Genomic DNA, 22886 nt, shown 5'->3' with positions numbered 1-22886 from the left:
GTGGCAGAATCCATATAGCTTTTTAAAAATAAGTTTTGAAACATTTGGAAAGGAAAAAATGGTTAAGGGAAAAGGGCAGAGGATAGGGACAAATAACAAGTATTTAGAATCATTTCAGAAAGCTGGCACGGGTAGAGTGGTCTCCTGTGTTTTAAAATTCCATAATTTGAAGTACTTGTTATTTGACACAGGCTCAAGTTGATAAAATTAATTTTTATTAATTGTTTAGAAAGTTAACCAACAACCTTGGTCATCAAATCTTATTTTAGTTTGGGGAAACTTCATAGTTTAAATTTACCTTAAAATGACAGTAAGTAATTGCCTTGAACCTGTTTTGTATATCTTTCTTATCTCTGAATATTTTAAGTCATACTGCTTTTTAAAAAATAAATGGCTTGTCGTACTTGCACTGCCTGAATTTGTGACATGGTTTTATTCTGCCTTTCTGGGATGATATCGGGGGAAGATGGTGATGTAGTGGTAATGTCACTGGACTAGTAATTCAGAGACTCAGGTTCATGCACTGGGGACATGGGTTCAAATCCCAAATTCAATTCATTACTCTGAAATTGAAAACTAACCTCAGCAATGATGACCATGGAGCTATTATCAATTGTCATAAAAACCCATCTAGTTCACTAATATCCTTTAGGGAAGGAAATCTGCTCCCATATCTGGTCTGGCCTACATGTGACTGCAGACCCATAGTAATGTGGTTGACTCTTAACTGCCCTCTGAAATGGCCTAGCAAGTCAAAGGCAATTAGGGATGGGCAACAAATGCTGGCCTTGTTATAACACCCACATCCCATGAAAGAATAAACAAACAAAAATATGATTGGAACTACTAATATTCAGAAGGAAAAAGTACATCCTAGCCCAATCATTACACTTGATTTTTTAAAAATTAACTTTTGCATACTAGGAAAAACCTAAATGCAGCAAGCAAGTAACCATAAATTGTTATGAATCCAAATTCATTAAATTTGTCATTGTAATAAATTCCATTTTTATGGTTTAAACTTAGTGGCTTAAATCTAATTTTCTGATGATGGTGAATTCCCCAATTAAATTGCCAGCAGCACATAGGAACATTAATTTGTTCCTGATTTAAAACTTGCCTGAAATTGACAATTAAGCAATTGGAAAAACAGCAAGAACATAGCTTTTGATAGGAAATGGAAAACGTTAAGCCCATTATGCTCAAAAGTGAACAACAGTAATATTAGTCTAAAGCTGCATGTGGAATTTGTAATCTTTTTGGCATTACTAAGCTACTGTTTCAGAATGAGAACAGCGTTTTAAATTGGAGAGGCCCAAGAACTGTATTGGATTACATGTGGAATCTTACAGAACAGTCATCTTCCAATGTAAAGCATATGCTGTTTAAAGTTGACCAGGTGGCTTGGATTTTTCATGGATCTCCTCCAGTTTTGCTCCTTTTAAGAGCCTTACCAATCAATATATTATGAGTAGTAGCAACAATTTGGATTTCCTCTTTGAACTTCTACAAACTATATGAGTTTGTATGCTTAATGAAGGCTACATCTAGGGTTGAGGGATGAGGAAATGAAAATGATCCATTAAAATTAAAATACAGTAATTTTCCAGAGTGTAATTTTGAACTACTAGTGACTGCAGTCAATTTCAAAAACAATATGTCCAATATATATGATCAGATGATCCAGAATATAAATGAACCAGCAGGAGTGACCATTGCAACGTTCAAGGGCAAAAATATAAGCATTAGTTAAATAATGGATAAATTACACATTTTGCTATTTGGGAATATATTCGATTAATGTAATAATAGTGTAGGAACTTAGTAACCAAAAAGGTATGTAATGATTTTAAAATCAGAATTAAATGCAGATACGGGCTATCTTCCTAAAAACACTACTTTCTTTATCCTTTCATCGGATGTGGGTGTTGCTGGCTAGGCCAGTATTTATTGCCTATCCCTAATTACCCTTGAGAAGGTGGTGGCGAGTGCCTTTCTTGAACTGCTGCAGTCCATGTGGTGTAGGTACACCCACAGTGCTGTTAGGGAGGGAGTTCCACAGTTTTGACCCAGCCAACATTGAAGGAGTGATGATATAGTTCTAAGTCAGAATGGTGTGTGGCTTGGAGGGGAACTTGCAGTTGGCGGTGTTCCCATGCATCCGCTACCCTTGTCCTTCTAGATGGTAGAGGTCGCAGGTTTGGAAGGTGATGTTGAAGGATCCTTGGTGAGTTGCTGCAGTGCATCTTGTAGATGGTGCACACTGCTGCCACTGTGTTGGAGGGAGTGAATGTTTATGAATGGGGTGCCAATCAAGCGGGTTGCTTTGTCCTGGATGATGTCGAGCTTCTCGAGTGTTGTTGGAGTTGCACTCATCCAGGCAAGTGGAGAGTATTCCATCACACTCCTGACTTGTGCCTTGTAGATGATGGACAGGCTTTGGGGAATCAGGAGGTGAGTTACTTGCTGCAGAATTCCCAGGCTCTGACCTGCTGTTGTAGCCACAGTATTTGCATGGCTGGTCCAGTGTGTTTCTGCTCAATGGTAACCCCCAGGATGTTGAGAGTGGGGGATTCAACGATGGTAATGCGATTGAATATCGAGGGGTGTTGGTTGGACTCTCTCTTGTTGGAGATGGTCATTGCCTGGCACTTGTGTAGCATGAATGTTACTTGCCACTTACCAGCCCAAGCCTGAATATTGTCCAGGCATTGCTACATGTGGGCACCGACTGTCTCAGTATCTGAGGGTTCATGAATGGTGCTGACCAATGTGCAATCAGTGAAAATCTCTATGGCTGACCTTATGATGGAGGGAATGTCATTGATGAAGCACCTGAAGATGGTTGGGCCTAGGAAACTACTGTGAGGAACTCCTCCTGGGACTGAGATGATTGATCTCCAGCAGCCACAACAATCTTCCTTTGTGCTAGATATGAATCCAACCAGCGGAGAGTTTTCCCTCGATTTCCATAAACTCCAGTTTTACTAGGGCTTCCTGATGCCATACTCAGTCAAATGCTGCCTTGATGTCAAGGGCAGTCACCCTCGCCTCACCTCTGTAGTTCAGCTCTTTTGTCTATGTTTGGACCAAGTCTATAATGAGGTCAGAAGCTGAGTGACCCTGGCAGAACCCAAACTGAGTGTCAGTGAGCAGGTTATTGCTGAGTAAGTGCCTCTTGATAGCCCTGTCGACGACACCTTCCATTATTTTGCTGATGATCAAGAGTTGGCTGATGGGGCAGTAATTGGCCGGGTTGGACTTGCTCTGCTTTTTGTGGACAGGACATATGTGGGCAATTTTCCACATTGCCGGGTAGATGCCAGTGTGGTAGCTATACTGAACAACTAGACTAGGGGCATGGCTAGCTCTGGAGCACAAATCTTTTAGTGCTATTGCTGGAATGTTGTCAGGGCCCATAGCCTTTGCAGTAACCAGTGCCTTCACCTGTTTCTTAATATCATGTGGAGTGATTTGAATTGGCTGAAGACTGGCATCTTTGATGCAGGTGACCTTGGGCGGAGGCTGAGATGGATCATACACTCAGCACCTCTGGCTGAAGATGCTTTCAAATTCTTGAACCTTGTGTTTTGCACTGATGTGCTGGGCTCCCCCATCTTCTTTGAGGATGGGGATATTTGTGGAGCCTCCTCCTCCAGTGAGTTGTTTAATTGCACACCATCATTTACGACTGGATGTAGCAGGACTGCAAAGCTTAGTTCTGATCCATTGGTTGTGGGATCTCTTAGCGCTGTCTATCAAATGCTGCTTCTACTGTTTGGCATGCAAGTAGTGTGGTGTTGTAGCTCCACCAGGTTGATGCCTCATGTTTAGGTATGCCTGTTGCTGCTCCTGCAGTCTTCATTGAACCAGGGTTGATCCCCAGCTCGATGGTAATTGTAGAATGGAACATATGCCAGGCCATGAGGTTACAGATTGCGGTTATATAGAATTTTGCTGCTGCTGATTGCCCACAGCACCTCATGGATGCCCAGTTTGAGTTGCTAGAGCATATCGTCAATGTGAAGATGGGACTTTGTCTCCACAAGGATTGTGCAGTGGTCAGTCCTATCAATACTGTGATCGACAGATGCATCCGCAACAGGTAGATTGATAAGGATGGGTTCAAGTAGGTTTTTCCCTCTTGTTGGTTCCGTCACCATCTGCTGCAGACCCAGTCTAGCAGCTATGTGCTTTAAGAATCGGCCAGCTTGGTCAGTAGTGGTACTAATGAGCTACTCTTGGTGATGGACATTGAAGTCCCCGCCCAGAGTATGTTCTGTGCCCTGGCCACCCTCAATGTTTCTTACAAGTGGTGTTCAAAATGGAGGAGGACTGATTCATCAGCTGAGGGGGTGCTGTAGGTGGTAACCAGCAGGAGGTTTCCTTGTCCATGTTTTACCTCATGCCATGTGACTTTATGGGGTCCAGAGTTGATGTTGAGGACTACAGGGCACCTCCCTCCTGACTGTGCTGCCACCTCTGGTGGTTCTGTCCTGTCAGTGGGACTGGACATATCCAGGGATGGTGGTGATGGTGTCTGGGACGTCATCTGTAGGGTATGATTCTGTAAGAATGACTTTGTCAGGCTGTTGCTTGACTAGTCTGTGGGACAGCGCTCAATTTTAGCACAATCCCCCAGATGTTGGTAAGGAAGATTTTGCAGGGTCGACAGGGCTGGGTGTGCCGTTGTCGTTTCTGGTGCCTGGATTGATGCAGAGTGGTTATTCCAGTTTCATTCCTTTTAGACTTATAGCGGTTTGATACAACAGAGTGGCTTGCTAGGTCATTTCAGAGGGCAGTTAAGAGTCAACCAAGTTGCTCTGGGTCTTCCATCACATGTGGGCCAGGTCAGGTAAGGACAGCAGATTTCCTCCCTGAAGGGGCATTAGTGAACCAGGTGGGTTTTTGGATGGTCACTATTACCAAGAACTAGCTTTTAATTCCAGGTTTATTAGTTGAATTTAAATTCCACCAGCTGCTGTGGTGAGATTTGAATCTGTCTCTCCAGAACATTGGTCTGGACCTCTGAATTGTTAGTCCAGTGACATTACCACTTCCCACTGCCTCCCCTTAAATAACCTTTAATACAGAATTACATGAATATCAAAGTTTAATTTGTCTCTAGACAATAAATTTATTTTTTCAACTGTTTCTTCAGATGAAAGAAGCTGAAGAAAAAGCTGCCCTTGAAAAAGAAAGACTAAAGCAACAGGTAAGTAGCTTAGTACACTCCTTCCCAAACAATTTTCTGATGTGACCCCGTTTTAACAGTTGAAAAGTAACACGACCCCAGATGACAGCAAGAACAACAGCAATATGGCAGCATCATAACATTCAGTATATGATTATTAACATTTGCATATTATAGATCAACATATAATACATCACATGCATTTGAAAATCAGTGTTTTTAAAGCACTTATAAAAATGCCATTATTTTATGTACTGTTGTAGGTTTCAGCCAAGCTCTCCATATTCCCCGGTGAGAGAATGCTCGATGAAGTCCCTGTCCCCTCCACCCCCACCCCCACCCCCACGCACATTGCAATCAACCCTCTGTTCCCACTGTGCACGTACGCACACACACCCCCCTTCCCAAGCCACCTCCCGCAGAAACTCACTCAGCAGCCCCTCTTCCCTACTCCCTTCCACCCGACACATTCGTTCACTCAGCAGCTCCTCCTCCCCACCCCATGTCCCCACATAATGTTCCTTAACTTTGAAAAAGAATCATTTGAACCATTGGACAAGGTGTGCCTTTTAGAGAGAAATTAAATTTTGATTTTTTTTTTTATTGGTTTGTCTTGTTGTATTGCTTAATTTGATAGCTGAATGGTGAGTTGGCTTTCCTGTCTGTTTCACCTAATGCTACTTGACAGGCTTGTATTGGGAACGATGGAGACAAAAGACCTGCTATCAGGCTGATGGGTGCAGCCTTGTTTTAGTTCTGATAAAAGAATGTTTAGCACTTACAGGAGAGAGACTAATCCTATTTTTACTGAGTTGCGTATTCCCATTATTAGAACTGAGTTTCTTTTATCTGCTGATCATGTTACACTGTGCATATAGTTTATTTTGTCTAAATGTTTCTACCCTGTCATTTCATATTTTGAGGTAGACACTGTATGCTTGCAGTTTATGGTATTTCCTCCCTCTACTATGACAAGATTATGTTTGTTGCCATTCCTGAGCTTTTGCTTGATATTTGTATATTTTGTTTATATTTATAGTTCACCTATTAAGGTACAATATTTAAAAAAGGCATCAAGCCAGAACTGGGAAATTATAAACTATTAGCCATGAAGTTGGTTATATAGGAAAATTGCAAGAATGGATCATTTAAGGATACTCTATATGCCTGCCTAGTCACAGAAGGATTTTCAGAGATTCTCAATGTGTATTCTGAAAAGATGGTTTTTCCTACCAATGTAGCTGCTTTTTTTTGATGAAATTGCAAGGTTGCAGGATTAAGGTAATCCAAATAACGTTGTATAATTAGATTTCCAAAAAAATTTCTATTAAAAGTGCTGCACAGGTAGGCTACTTAATGAGATATGAGCCTATGGAACTTACGGCAGATCTTGGGTTGGATAAAGAATTGATTGTGTTTGGATGGGCCAAAGGTGGTTGTTCATGATGGTGCTTCTCAGTTGATCCTGGCTACTAGTGAAGCCCCACAGGGATTGATGTTAAGACCATTACTCTTCTCAATCTTAAGTGCTAGGATTTTAGGTGAGATAAAATTACTGCAATCAGATCTCAATGTAGTGAGGGAAAGGGCCTGTGTCTGGCAGATGTCACTTAACGTAAATGAATATGGTGCTATTCATGTGAATAGACATGATCCTAAGCATGTGTGTACTATCCATGGTTTCCACCTAAATACTGTTACGTGGGAAAAAGACCCAGCTGTTTTAATAGATGAATTGCAAGGTCCACAGCCGGTGCCATGAGGCTATAACATAAGCAAATAGAATACTGTGATGTATTGCTAGGATAATCCCATATAAAACAAAAAGCACTATACTGTCCTTATGGAAGATTTTTGTTGGGTCTCATTTAGAATACTATGTGTAGTTGGTCACCTCACATGGAGATGATGTAGAGGCCCTAAAAAATGTTCAGAGAAGCCACTAAGTTGACAAATACCTTGAAGGCTCTTAGTTACAATGGGAGGCTGAGCTGGCCTTTTAACTCTAAGCGTAGACTTAAGATTTGACACGAGACTGTGTCCATGTGGTTACAGTATTTTAGTTAAATACACTGAGAAGAATCATGGAACACTAGTGTAGGACTTTTAGATATCAGGTGGTTATTCTTTTAACAGTGGGTCACTGATAGGCTGCCAGCTCTTGCAATGAATGTAGATGTGCTGCAATTGCTCAAAGGGGAGTTGGATGTGTAACATACTTTAGGTAGGTGGGGTACTGGGTAATGTGCCTTTGTAAACTGGCATTTTCTGAAACTCATTTTCATTGCCTTCAAGAGGTGCAGAGATATTTCCCAGATTTTATTCCCCTGAATTAACCTGAGTTTATTTTCTCTTTTAGCCTCTTTCAGGATATTACACGGCTACTTATGGGTGTGGGACACTGGTGGTGATGCTCAGTTGCTCTACGACCATTATGGGACAAATTCAATAGACTAGCTGATTTTTTTCAGGCCTGTCATTATCATGTGCTCATAAGATTTATAATGTAAAAGAGTTTGCCTGACCAAGGAAGCAATGAAAATTCTGGTCTCTGCATCAGGATTATGCTGACCTTTGCTTTCCTGTAGGAGGTCTATCTCACTCAGCAGGGTAAGAATAGGTTGACAGGGGGTGTTTGGTTGCTTCCATTTTTGCCTTTCAGCTCTTGCCAATTGACAAGGATAGCCATTCTAATTAATAAATATGTGGAAAGCACAAGCTGGTGAGCACACAAAGTAGAATTTCTACCCTCGTTTTTCTTACGATGTGGTTTTTTAAATAACTGCCAAGTGAGTGATCTGCTATAAATGATTTAATGATAGATTTCACTATTTGACTTTTCCACTGAGTTTCACTTGAGGATTTATTTATGCCAAATTTGTTAGTTTTTTAAACCGAAAGAACTGTTGGTTAAGTATTTGATTGTCTCTGAATCAGATTATGTGCTCAAACCCCACTCAAGAAAAGAGCACATAACTTACATTGATGCTTCTGTGAGTGTTAAGGGAGTGCTGCAATGCCAGAGGCGTTTTCTTTTGGGAGAGGCGATAAACTGAGGCTCTAGGTGAATGTACACGATGTCATGCCACTATTTGAAGAATAACACAATATTCCCCTGGTTTCCTGGCCAACATTTCTTTCTCAACCTACACAAAAACAGATTTACAGTTTGTGGGATCTTACTGAGCATTGTTGACCGCCCCATTTGTCTACACATCAAAATTACTTAATTGGATGCACAGCGCTTTAGGATAGCCTGTAAATGGAAAATATCTTTTATTGTGCAAGTGCTTTCTTTCTCAGTAATCCAGTTTGATTTATTTACCCTGGTGAAAGTGTAAGATTGCATGTGCATTGTATGACAAGGACCAAAAAAATTTGCCAACTTAATAGTGTTGTCAAAGTTAACCTGTTTGGCAAAGTTCAATAATTTTGCAGCCCTGAGTTATTTTCTGAGATTTGAAGATCAGTTGATCTTTTAACCTACTTTCGTATCTAATGAAACTGGTCTGTAAAAGCCTGGAAGATACAAAAGCATTTAAATTTTTATTTTTCTGTAATACTTCAGCAAAAGTGCCATTAATTTGTATAATATAAATTAAGAAAAACAACCAAAGGGAGTATAACACCCATAACTAACTGTTGGAGGGAGTGAAAATTCAGATGTTCTTCACATTCTGCTGATGAACAATTTTTCGTTTCTTGGCAAAAGTATCATGCTACCACATTCCTCACTTTAATTCACATTTCCAGCAAAGAAACTATGAAATGGGATGTTTGAACATGGTTAGTACTTACATATTTATCTTTGAGTCTGTATTTGATTTCCTGAACAGTTGCCCTATAAACCAGTCACAGTAATGTTGTAGTGACATTTACGTTTTCTCTGAATGATCAATGATTAAACAAAGATTGGAAACGCTCCCTCTTTCTGTTATCGTGATTTTTATATTACTAGAATCTTGTTTTGTGATCTCAGTTGTGTGTTCCGTTATGTTTCTTCTGAGGCAAAATAAAATAACCAAATTAGTTTCTAAATTTTGAAAACTTTAGAAATTCAAAAAGAGTACTGAACCTTGTGTTTTTCCCCATTTTCTTTCCTTTTCATATATCCTCTTTTAAAGGCAGTAAGCCCGACTTGATTACACTTCCAAAGAACCTAGCAGCCCCTTGCCAAAGTAACTATTCTTCAAGTGGGAACTTAGACAAAGTGTCAGCAAACTATTTCAATCTGGCAGGCATAATAGCCAAGCCAGATCCTGTTCAGTCTCATTGTCTGCATGTTCACATGTACTTTCTAGTGAGGGTCATCAGGAGCTGAAACTCTGGGCTGACTTTCCTGTTGTCTCTGAAGACCTCTGGTGATTGATGTCATTTGCTGCTGCTAGTAACTATTCCTACCGGGAGGTCTGCAGTCTTGGTATGACACGCTCGTCTGTCTTTTGCCATCCTCCCACATTCACTGTAACTCTTCTTCAACCAATATGTTACGTCCATCATCCAGTTATGCCAAGGCCAGCCCTTTTTTCTGCTGCCCTCCCCTTAGCCCTGTAGAAGAGATCCTGTAGCCTATCAGCTCAGATCAAATGGCCAAAACACGGATTTTTATTTTCTAGATGTCACTTTTTAGAGCTCTTTTTGTTCTTGCAATTTCAAGCACCTCCTCATGGAACATTTAGCATATGTCTTAGCATCCACATTTCAAAGGCCTGTATTTGCTTCTACAGATTTTTATTTATTGCCCAGGTTTCTGAGGCATATAGGCAGGTGGATGGAATGTAGCACCCTGTGTGTTTCTTCCTTGTTACAAGCTTGAATTTTCTTGTTGTTAACGCATCCTTCATCTTCACAAAATTACTTTTGGTTATCTCTGTCCTCTTTCTAATTTCAGCATCACATCTACCATCTTCTGTTATCATTTGTCCGAAATAGACAAACTTATCTACTTGTTCCGGTGTGGTATCATCCACTTCAGTCTTCACTCTAATTTATTTTAATGTGTTCCTCCTAATTACCATTGTTTTTGTCTTTTTGGTGTTCATGCTCGATTGATATTCTAAACTTCAGGTTTTTACTTGATCTGCAATATTTTGTAGGGCCTCTTCTGATTCCACAAATAGCATTGTGTTGTGTTCTTGCCTCCAATTTTTACCCCTGGAATTACATCTAATTCTCTGAATATTTGTTCTGTGTACATTTTGAATATATTTATTATTTTTATTCATTCATGGGATGTGGGTGTCGCTGGCTCAGCCAGCATTTATTGCCCATCCCTAACTGCCCTTGAATAGGTGGTAGTGAGCTGCCTTTTTAAACCGCTGCAGTCCATGTGGTGTAGGTACACCCACAATTCTGTTAGGCTATTTATGTTATTTATATTGTCCCAAATGCTGCCCTGGCTGCGCTCAGCCGAGTTAACAAACCCAGAAATTGAACCTGGTTTATCTAGATTCATACCACAATTGGTGTTGTGTCTTTACTTCAATTTATTTCACTTTCATTTTTACTCTTGCATATTCCCCTTACACCCAAATATGTTCATGAACTAAACTAAGTTTGTACAACCTTTTATCCAGGTGGAATTAGAAGCCTTTGAAAAAAGACTAAAGGGTCGCCGTAAGAAGAACAAGAAACGGGATACAATAGAAACCCAAGAAACAGCTTGGCAGAAATACAAGAAATACCTAATGATCCCTGTCTGTGGGATTATCCTGGCAGTGGTCGCCTTTTACCTACTACAACTCAATTGAAGAAATTGGAAGCCATGGTATGGTCAAAATTAATTAAGAAAAAACTTATCTAGTGTACTTTAAAAAAAATAATTACATTAGAATGAATCCCACAACTAAAGTCTTTTTGTGCTGAGCTTGCCTCCAGCCTACAAAGGTTTACAAATATAATCAATCATGATGCCATAAGTGATTTATGCACGTGACAAATACCATTAACTTTCACGTGTATATAATATTGTATGAAAACTTAACATCACATTGTGTGTATTTAGACATGCATGATTATTTCACTGAGTTTGAGAAAAGATATCACTGCAGATAATTCTATTTCATACGTATAAGCATTAATTTTGTCTTGGAACTGACAGGCTATGAAGATTGCATTACAATTGTTAAAATTGTTTTATTTTCTTCTTTGAGAACTTAGGATAAGTCTGACCAATTTAATATATGTGAGTTTCTTTATCTTCTAGCTTATGTAGACCTTTTAATTTTTCACTTTTAGTCTATGCATTTGACTATTCTGTGAAAGTTGTAAGCCAGCAAACAGAGTTATGTTTAGTTTGTGAATCGGTAGACATAGTATAACTGACCCCAGCTCACTGGAATGTTGTAGATTGTAGATTGCCTTGCTATTAAAAAAATTCTGTTGTTTCAGATCAAAAAAATGCTTGTCGGCTGGGCCTCGTGTGCTTTATATAGCACTGTAGTTATTCAAAACAAATTAACAAATTGAAAATAGCAAGCATTGAAACACCACTAATGGCATAAGCACATAGTGAGAAATTTAAAGTCTGCTCTTATTTTACATTTAAATGATTGAATGGCTCCACTTCCCTATTAGATTATCATGGAGAGTTGACTGACTTTTCTTTCACAGTCCGTGTATATTTTATCTTCTAATTGAAAAAAATTGAGGCCAGAGGGTCAAGCATTCCTTTTTCTTAGCTACATAGTTGTATTTATACGGGAATTGGCTATTTAGATATAGCAGTAATTTTAAAATTATTCAAAACTGTCTGAGAACCAATTGACGGATTACATGTTCTATAAATCCATTTCCATGGGATATTATTGATAAATTCAAAAAGAATTCACAAGAAATAATATTTAATGCCAGATAGTGCAAACGGTTTGCAATGTGAGCCCTATTGTATGTTTCCCTGAACTGAAATTTATCTATGCAGTGTGCTGAATGTTGCATTATTTTTCTTGACCTATGATTTAATAAATGAATTGTGTTCCCATTTATGGTGGTACTTTTTGTTGTACTGAGTAACGTCTATTATCTAAAACAAAAGTGAAGACGTCCATTCATTAGAAAAGAAGTGTAAAGATTCTTTCTGATGTATTCAAGTTCCAAGGACCGTTAAATAAGCTGGCAGCCAAAAATGGAGAGAGGGAAGGAGCCCCACTCGAACACTGTTGGTCACCTTCTTCCCTCATTCATGGTGATTGTGCACCCCACCTGATTCTAGAATTGGGTGTTTAGCACTTCTGCATCTGCTAATAGCAGCATTTCATTTTGTGAGCATTCTAAAAAGGTTTTAAAATCCATTTTACATTGTTTCTTTCAGAAAAACTTGAATCTTTAAGTGTTCCATGACAATGTTAGAAACGCAGGTCCCTTTAAGAGTAAACTAGGACAAGCTTCAGAGTGAATTGAGAGCAGGTGATGCTCATTGAAGCCTGTATTTAAGAGCTGGGTTTTTCCCCAGTCGTGGGGGCTGCTTCTGGTGACGGAGAGGATCCAGAAGGAAATTGATGTTTGAACTGAACTATAGTTTCATAATAAAACACGTGTGAAGCGCTGGATTTCTTCTACCTGATTCAGTTAATGGATATCCACCTATAAAACATTCCAATAGGTTTTCTGAGAATTGGATGAAAACTTAATGGTATATATATATGTGGAGATTGAAAGACAAAGATTTTGTGAATGTCTGTCAAGATTTGCCAACATGTAAACTGGTTTGAATTTTCAATTTCTAGAATTGGAACACATTTTTGTGTTCCAATTCTAGAAATTTTCCAAATTTACCAACTTTCCAAGTTGGTAAATGAAAGTATTTCAGTTGTTGCCAACATCTGAATCCAATACACACCCTTCCTACAGCAACTATAAGAAATGTTTGGTGTTTGCTGATCATAACATCTTTCTGTTGCAATCTCAGGTCTAGGGTCCATTTGAATGTTGAAGTCATTGGAAGGAAATAATTTAGTTTAGAATGCATCATTTTAAAATAGTCCTTGTCTGGGAAGATTGACTGCATAATAAGACTATTTTAAATAACCCTATGAGGACCAGCCAATATACAAGTGTCAATGTTGAACCAGAGTTGGAGTTATGTGATTCTCCTTTCTACTAGAGGCATAAACACCAATTTTGGAAAGTAATTATTTGTAATGATTGAACTTCCAGAAATGCTGGGAGAAGTTGATAAGGGGCTTTAATGTTTTGATTTAATCTTCTCTAATTTGCATGATTTTTTCCTCCTGCAGGGATTACCACAGTTCTAAACCATTATAGCAATTCCATTGATTCTGGTATTGGCCAATCAAGTTTCTCTCCCCTCCCCCCTCCCCACCAAACTCAAATCTTCATCTTCCTTCTATGATTTTGACGTGGCTAAAGGAAATGAACCTATCAAAAGGAGGTGGGTGATGTTAAGAAATTAGAAGTAGGAGGCCTTTGCAATCTGAGAGTGAGTATGAGCTTGGGTTTGAGATTACAGAGATTACAAACCATTTGGTTCAGCCTGAGCCGGTGGTGAAGGTGCGAATGGAATTGAGGGGCTCCTGAGGTAACTGTGCATGAGTGGTAAGAGTCCATTTCTGGAAATTCTGTGGCTACAATTGGATATGTAAGTGTAGAACCAAGTGAAGGCAATCCTACTGAGCTGGCTAATGAAGAATGATGTGACTGGCTAAGCCAAATGCAAAGGAGGACATGAAGATGAGTGATTAATGAGTCTCAGATTATGTTTTTGAAGAGGTCCACTTCGCTATTCTGGCCAGAGGGAAACTTGATAGGATAAAATGGGCACTGATTTTGGGAGGCTACAACACATTGGGGAAATTGTGGCCACAGTATTTGTATGGCTGGTCTAGTTAAGTTTCTGGTCAATAGCAACACAATTGAATGGCACGGGTAGATGGTTAGACTTTTTTTTGTTGGAAGTGGCCATTGCCTGTTACTTGTGACGTGAGTCTTGCCACTTGTCAGCCAAGCCTGAATTCTGCCCAGGTTATGCTGCATGCAAGCATGGACTGCTTCAGTATTTGAGCAGTTGCAATTGATACTGAATACTGAGCAATCAATCATCAGTGAATCAATCATCACTCCTGACCTTGTGAAGCAGCTGAAGCTGGTTGGGCCTAGGACACTAACCTGAGGAACTCCAGGGGCTGAGATGATTGGCCACCAACAACTACAACTATCTTCCTTTGTGCTAGGTATGACTCTAACCAGTGGAGAGGTTTCCCATTGAATTAATATACAAGCGTACAAATTAGGAGCAGGAGTAGGCCATTCGACCCCTCGAGTCTGCTCCACCATTTGATAAGATCACGGCTGAAGTGATTGTAGCCTCAACTCCACTTTCCTGTCTATCACCTATATCCTTTGACTCCCTTGTCAAAAATGCATCAATCTAATTCAGCATTTAAAAAATATTCAATGACCCTGCCTTCACTGCTCTGTGGAGAAGAGAATTCCACAGACTAACAACCCTCCGAGAAAATTCTCTTCACCTCAGTCTTAAATGGGAGACCCCTTATTTTTAAATTGCGTCCCCTAGTTCTAGTCTCTCCCATAAGGGGAAACATCCTTTCAGCATCTACCCTGTCATGTATGTATGTTTCAATATGATTACTTCATATTCTTCTAAACTCTAATGGATACAGGCCCAACCCGTGCAGCCTTTCTTCATAAGATAACTCCCTCATCCCAGGAGTCAATCGTGTGAACCTTCTCTGGACTGCTTCTAATGCTATTACATTCTTTCTCAAGGAGAGAAAAAAACTGTATACAGTGCTCCAGATGTGGCCTCACCAACACCCCATGCAATTGTAGCAAAGCGTCCCTACTTTTATATTCCATTCCCCTTGAAATAAATGACAATATTCAATTTGCCTTCCTAATCACTTGCTGTACCTGCATAACTTTTTGTGATTCATGCACCAGGATACCCAGATCCCTTTGTACTGCAAAGATTTACAATCTTTCTCCATTTAAATAATATATTGCTTTTCTATTCTTCCTGCCTGTGATGATGGATGTTATTTTTAAAATATTTTTGGGAATATGGTGGTATTCTGTAAAGAAGGCTGTGCGTGTGTGGATCCATGATTGATTGAACTGGAGGAGGTTAATAAAGACAGCTTGTCTGTAAGAACTGAGAGATAAAAGGATAAAGGGGCTCGTTTCATGCATTTGTAATAAGAGGTTATGGTGAGGTTGGACTTACAAGTAGATAGGGTGCATTTAAAATTTGCATAATGAGATAAGTGGAGACCTGGTTTTTCAGCTATTGAATTTCAAAGGGGTGTTTAGAAGTGACAAGGAACTTTTACAACATAAAAGGTTTCATTGGTAAACGGAAAAGGTATATTAAATTTTATTGATGCAAAAGAAGAGGGAATGGGAAAACATAACAGATTCATACATTTAGAGAAGTTGAGTTCAAAGAGGTGTAAGGACAATGGAATTTGAGATGAAAGGGACAAAAGATATTTAAGGAAAGATGTTTGAGCTGTAGGGGAGAACCGACTGAAGATAGCTCCTGTGTGGGAGAGCTGAAAAGCTGTGAGGGATTTTAATTGAAGAAAGACACCCTGTTTCAGGCCAGAAAAGCCTTTGTTTTCAGAAACCAGTCTGTTTCTGAACCTTTCTTTTGGATTTCCACATCCGAGTGGAAGTGTTGAGGAGTTGTGTGGTATACCTTTATTAAACAACAATTCTTTGCCTTGGGTAATATTACTGGATTTTTATAGTTTAAATCTATAAGGGGGCTATCGCCAAGATGGTAGTTTACTTGTGAGTTTTGGCCAAGTGGGTTTTTTTAGAGGGTTGTTGTATAAGACTGTTTAACTCTAATTTTTTGCTAAAGTTTTTTTTCCTTTTTTATAAATCTGGCTTGCTCAGCAAATAATATCTGCTGTGGTTGTAACACTGCCAAAGTGGACATGTTCACATTTTCCCACATTATACTCCATCTGTCAATTTTTTTGCCCACAAATTTAAACTATTTAATCCCTTTTGTAGACTCTTTATATCCTCCTCAATTTACTTTTCTACGTATCTTTTGTTTCATCAGCAAATGTAGCAACCATACGTTCGGTGCCTTCATCCAAGTCTTAGATATAAATTGTAAATAGTTGAGGCCCCAGCATTGATCCCTTTGACACTCCACTAGTTACAACTTGCCAACCACGACCCGTTTATCCCTACTCTCTCTTTCCTGTTAGCTCACCAATCTTCTATCCATGCTAATATGTTACCCCTACATCATGATCTCTTGTGTAATAACCTTTAATGTGGCACCATGTCGAATGCCTTTTGGAAATCCAAATACAGCATATCTACAGGTTCCCCGTTTATCCACATTACTCATTACTTCAATTTTGTTCGAGCTCCTGAAGCCACACTTGGTCAAATATTGGCTAGAGGCAAGGTCTATTATGATCCCTGTAGAGACCGATAAGTTTCAAAAAGATATCTGAATTTCCAGTGGCTGACTGTAATAAATGAGCGAAAAGCAACATTGTCTAAACACTATCCAGTAGGCAACTTTGTCACAAAACTATCATATTTGTCATAATGTTTTTGTAGGCTTAAGGGCGTGAATGCAAGATGGTTCTGTCTGTGTGATTGATTTAATTAGACTAGAATCGCATAGAAATTGTCAAAAGAGTTAGGAGTAAAGCAGACTTTTGAAATGGAGATGGATAACTAGGATGAGGGTTCCACAGGGTGTGAATGACATTTGCATTTTTAGATAAGTGAAGGGGTTGTTTGATTTTCAAAGGGATGGTGTAATGTTTACAACTAACAAGATTAGTGAGACAAAGCAATACCTTTATTTTTCCAAAAAGGAAAGGGCCATACTGACAACATGAAAGATTTTTAAATCATGGGAAAAGTAAATTTCCAAAGACATGTAGAACAATGGGATTTTACACATTAAAGGGAGATAAACATATATAAAGAAGGATGGAAGGCTATATGGGGGTGGCTGTGTAAAATCTTGAAAGGTACACCAGGTGAAACAGCCTTGAAAAAAAGCCTCTACCCATTCTGAAAAAAAAGTGCTGCTCCAGTAACTAAGGTTCTGTTAGAAAGCCTTTGGAATTCCACTGTCGAGTGGGTGCTGTGGTAACCTTGCTGGATTGCCTATTTAAATTTAAAATCTATTTTGGACTGTTGCCTTAAAGGGGGTACGTAGTTGGGAGTCAGGTTAATTAGGAATTTTGGGATTTGTTATATTATCAGGTAACTGTAATCTTATGTATGTGTTTGAGTTCTTTTTTGTTAATAAATGTTTTAATTTTTAAAATCTCTATAAATGTGTTAGTGGACTCAATACTTATGAATTCAGTGCACAAATCTTCTTGTAATAAATACAAATTGCAAAACCATTGTGATCGCATGGCCAAGTTTCCCTTGTGGATTTGGTCCACCTGGCACATACCACCTACCACATCATAACAACTATTACTCTAAGCCACAGCAATGAACCCCCATTTAACTATTAAAATGACAGAAAATCCTACTACACTTCACTCTGACCACCTGCCACATCATAACAAAATTGGGGGCACTTTGCAGGTTTTTAAAAAATTTCTTGATTAGCTTGGAGTTGGTGAATCTTAAGGCTACGAGTACAGGAAGAACTTTGAACTCAGGAGTTGGTGTGAGGGATTTTAAAGTGGTGAGACGGCAAATATGGCTTTACCCATTACTAAGACTTTTTTGGGAGTAGCCGATATAACTCTGCTTGGCTTACAAAAAGTAACTACGGTTAAGTTAATAGAATTGGCGGATAAGTTGCAGTTGAGGTTAAACGTAGGGGCAAAGAAAGCAGACGTAATTGAAGTAATAGCTCAGCAATTGAAATTGGAAGGGACACCTGAAACTAGTGAGTCAGTTGAATTAGCTAAGATTCAGTAGCAAATGGAAAAACTTGAGTTTGAGGTCAAATAAAAGGAACAGGAAAAAGAGTATTTCAAAAGGGAACTGGAAATGAGAAGACTTGATCTACAGAGGGAGAAATTAGCAATGGAGGAAAGAGAAAAGGAAAGGGAGAGAGAATATCAGTTTAAAGAGCTGAAGGTTAAAAAAGAGATCTCAGATGTGGAGGAAGGTTCTGATGTGGAAATGACAATTTTTAATTTAAAACCCTGTGGGGGAATGTTTAAGTTTGTGCAGACTCTTCAGAATTTTGAAGAAAGGGATGTGGAGGCGTTCTTTATCTTGTTTGAGAAGATAGCTAAGCAGATGAAATGGCCACAAGAAATCTGGACATTGCTTTTACAGTGTAGGTTGGTAGGTAGAGCTTATGAGGTATATGCATCATTGTCAGAAGACTGTGTGGATTATGAAGCAGTAAAAAAAAGCTATTTTGAGTGCATATGAGTTGGTTCCTGAAGCGTACAGGCAGAAATTTAAGAATATAAGGAAACAGCCTGGTCAGACTTATATTGAGTTTGAGAGAGTAAAACAAAGTAATTTTGACTGGTGGATACAGGGGTTAAAGGTAGAGTCAAAATATGCAGCTCTTAGAGAAGTAATTCTTTTATAAGTATTTAAAGATTCAATTCCCTCAGTAGTGAGAACTCATGTGGAGGAACAGAGGGTTAAAACGGCAAGGCAGACAGCAGAGCTAGCTGATGATGATTGAGTTAGTTCATATATCTAAACCTTCGTCACCCTTTTAAATCCAAGAGGGTTAGGAAGTGGGAAGGTGACAGGGAGGTAGTTAGTCAAAGAGGAGAAGGAGCAGTTGGAAATCTTCAGACCCAGAAAGGAAGGTGCTGAGGGTAGAAGTGACACTCCAAAATGGAGGTATTTTCATTGTAATAAGGTGGAGCACACAAAGGCCAGGATTTTCCATGCCAGCTGGCGCTGGGCTTGTTTGGTGGCATAAGCGTACAATATTGCAAGAAGGCCAAAATTCTTTTCACGATATCGTGAAATCAATTTGCAATCATCCGCTCAGCCTGCCATCGAACATTGAGAACCACATTGTAATACATCAGCATATCCTTATAAGGCCAACCCGCTGGACTCATCCACCCCTGCTAGACTCATCCCCGCTGCTGGATCGTCTGCCCAGGTCAGTGGGAAAATGCGCCAGTGCAGAACATGTCTTAACAATTGCGAAGTGCAAAAGTTGGGACTTACTGCCAGAACCTTGCTTACAGCATGGGCATCCGAGGAGCAAAAGATGCTGGAACCTGACAGCAACGGGACCTTGGACCATGACATGCTGGGTGGATTCTCGTGGACATGGCTCTGCTGTGAAGCTGCTCACGGAAGTTGGAAAGTCATCCTAGATGCTCTCAACGGATGATGGTTGAGGGAGTGGCAGAGGAAGAGGTATCGGAGGGTGGTAAGGTTGGGAGGCGGGAATGAAGGTGGGGGGCTGCAGTTGGGAGCGGGGAATGAGGGTGTCAGGGGGGCCAAGTTGGGAGGGGGGAGAATGAAGGTGTCATGAGGTTGGGAGGGGGAAATGAAGGTGTCGGCGGTGGGGGGGGGGGGTGGTGGTGGAGAGGGTAATGGGGAGAAGATGGCAACTGGGGAGCTAGGTGTAATGGGGGGATGGAAGGTGTAAGGGAAGGAGTTCGGAACGGGGAAGGAGTCCAGATGGAGGTAGGAGTGCGGAGAGGGGAAGAGACTGGGGAGGGGGAAGGAGTCCAGATGGAGGAAGGAGTGCGGAGGGGAAGGAGACTGGAGAGGGAGGAAGGAATGCGCGGGGGGAGGAGTCATCCAGGGAAGGGGGAAGGAGTCTGGCGAGGGGAGGGAGTTCGGTGGGGAGAAGGAGGGTAGAGGAGTGAAGGAGCCCGGGGCTGGAGGAAGGAGTCGATGGGGAGGAAGGAGTGTGGGTGTGGAAACAAAGGAATCAGGTGGGGGGAGAAAGGATGGAGCGCAGAGAGTGTGCCGGGGGTGCGGAGGAAGGAGAGCAGAGGAAGCAGTGCGGGGGGAGGAGAGAGGAGTGCAGAGAGGGGAAAGAGTCCGAGGGGTGGAGGAATGGGTGCAGTGAAGGGAGGGAGTCGGGGGCTTGGGGAGGAATGAATCTGGGGAAGGAGTCCAGTGAGGGGAGGAAGGTGTACAGAGAGGGTAGGGAGTCCAGGGGTGAGGAAGGAGAGTAGAAGGAGTCTGGGGGTGGGCGGAGGAAGGAGTGCGAGGTTGAGTGGGGGAAGGAGTCCGGGGATTGTGGTAAGGAGTGCAGAGAGCGGAGGGAGTGTGGGGGAGGGGGGAAACAAAGGATTCGGTGGAGGGAGGAAGAAGTGCAGAGTGAGGTGAAGGAAAGGAGTGCAGAGAGCGGAGGGAGTCCAGGGGGAGGGTGAAGGAAGGACTGCTGGGAGAGGAAGAAGTGCAGGGGGGTGGCAGTGGGAGGAGTGCAGAGAGGGGAGGGAGTGAGGGCACCAGGAAGGGGGAAGGAGCATAGCTAGAGTAAAGAGTGAGACTGGAGGAATTGGGGGGGTGAAGGGCTAAGGGTGGTGGTACAGGGAGGGACTAGGCAGGGTGTGGGAGGTGGGGAAGCAGCCCAAAGAAGGGAGGGGGTTCCAGAGGGAAGGGACCTGGAATGCGGAAGGGGTTCTGGGGGGGAAAGGGTCTGGGGGGTGGGGTGATGTCCAGGTGAACATGCAAGGGAAGAGTCTAATGGATCCATGACTGCCTCCTAGGGCGCGAACTGAGGCTGGATGTGATATGAGGGAATGACTGGGGGCAGAGTAAGGCAGCAGGGTGGGAGGTTGAGGGTTTGATGGTAGCGGTAGAAGGAATGGCGAAGGTGGTTGGTGGGGACTCTGAGGCAGACACTGGTCCTGGGGGTTGGAAGGAGGGGGTCAGGGAGGTGAATGTGGAAGGAGGTGGGATTTTCGGGAAGGAAGGGAATGTGCACGTGCACCTGGACATCCCCGAAGGAAAAGGGTTGTGGTTGGTAGGTCACGGAGGGGAGGTGAAAGGTGATGCTGGGGGTGGGGAGGAAGAGGAAATTGGTAACTGGGGGAGGGGGAAAGATGGGGGAGCATACGAAAAACTGAATCCAGACTATGCTGTCCAAATCAAAAGTGAAACGATAGTTGTGTGTGCATGCAGCTGGACTCTAAATATGGCATTCAGTGTGCTTAAGTAGCGAGGTGATCGCCGGGTGGGTGAATGAGAGCCCACCAACCGTGGAAATGACATGTTTCCTGGGAATGCATGATTAATGCGGCGGGTTTGGGACAATACGGCATGAAAAGCTGCCATTGCGGCCAGCGAGTAAAATGTCATTGAAGAAGGGTCATACGGACTCGCAACATCAACTCTGTTTCTCTCTCCACAGATGCTGTCAAACCTGTTGAGATTTTCCAGCATTTTCTGTTTTTCTTTCAGATTTCCAGCATCCTCGGTATTTTGCTTTTACCTTTTAACTAGGGTCCTGATTGATTGTGTAGGGCCCATGCCCAAGACTGAAAGTGGAAATCAGTGCTTGCTCACAATTATAGATGTGTCTACAAGGTTTCTGGAAGCGATACCTTTATGAAATATTACAGCAAAGAGAATTGTGGAGGAGTTGACTAAATTTTTTTACAAGATATGGGCTACTGAAAGAAATACAGTCAGAACAGGGTTTGAATTTCATGTCACAGCTGTTTAAGGAAGTAATGAGCAGCCTAGGGATAAAGCAGTTTAAGTCATCGGCTTATCATCCTGAATCACAAGGTACCTTAGAGAAATGACATCAAACTTTAAAAAAAAAGATGAGGGTTTATAGTCCAGACTATCCACAGGATTGGGATTGGGGAACTCCATTCTTGTTATTTGCTATTAGGGATGCTCCTAATGAATCCACAGGATTTAGGAGTTTTGAATTAGTCTATAGTCATGAAGTAAGGGGACCACTTAAGTTGATTCAGGAGAAGTTAGTGGATCAGAATTCAGAAACTACTCTTTTGGATAATGCAACAAACTTCATAGAAAGATTGAACAAGGCTTGTGAGTTAGCTAAAGAACATTTAAAGATATCACAGAGGAGATGAAGATGAAGGCAGATAGGAGAGCCACAGCTCGTAGTTTTGTTGCTGGGGAGAAAGTGCTAGTTTTGTTACCAGTACTGGGTGACTCATTAAAGGCAAGGTTTAGTGGGCCGTACAGAATTGAAAAGAAACTGAGTGAAGTCAATTATTTAATAAATACTCCAGATAGAAGAAAGAAGCAGAGGGCGTGTCATGTTTAAAAAATACTTTGACAGGGAAGATGACTAAAATGAGGTATTAGTGGTGGTAAATAAAAAGAAAGAGGTAGAAGTGAAAGATTCTGAAATTGATTTTCCTCTAATCAAATTGGTCAATGAGGGGGTACTTAAAAATTTAAATGTAATATTGAGTTACCTTCCAGACAAGTGTCAAAGTGATTTGGAGAAGCTATTGCAGTCACACAAAGCTGTTTGTGAGAATAAGCTGGGGAGGACAGATTTAGCTACACATAGGGAAGAATTTTCCCATCAGCGAGCGGGGGCAGGGCCCACTGGCCGGCGGGCTTCCCGACGTCATCTAGATTTTCAGTTCGGTGGGCGCGCAGCCGACTCGGCTACATGCCTGCCAAACTGTCAAAGGCCTATTAAGACCATTTAAAACCTAATTAACTCAATTTAATGAGCTGCCCGTCCAATCTTAAGGTTAGCTGGCAGGCGAAGAGCCCAGGCGACCTTCGCGTTTTTCATGAAACCTCATCCATGGGCAGGATGAGG

General features: G+C 41.2%; 1 protein-coding gene across 1 annotated transcript in view; it reads left to right on the top strand.

Annotated features, from left to right (window-relative positions):
* nfxl1 (nuclear transcription factor, X-box binding-like 1) overlaps window positions 1-12173 on the top strand; it is a 221529-nt gene extending 209356 nt beyond the window's left edge. Inside the window, exons 21-22 of the mRNA XM_078547444.1 lie at window positions 5162-5215; window positions 10771-12173. Of these exons, the coding sequence (XP_078403570.1) occupies window positions 5162-5215; window positions 10771-10944 (228 nt within the window). The 3' untranslated portion in view covers window positions 10945-12173. The remainder of the gene's footprint in view (window positions 1-5161; window positions 5216-10770) is intronic.
* Window positions 12174-22886: the final 10713 nt, after the last annotated feature.

This window comes from Cetorhinus maximus, chromosome 1, assembly GCF_964194155.1.
Source record: "Cetorhinus maximus chromosome 1, sCetMax3.hap1.1, whole genome shotgun sequence".
NCBI lineage: Eukaryota > Metazoa > Chordata > Chondrichthyes > Lamniformes > Cetorhinidae > Cetorhinus > Cetorhinus maximus.
Note: the sequence above shows the minus strand (reverse complement) of the source record. Positions and strands in the feature narration are given on the sequence as shown.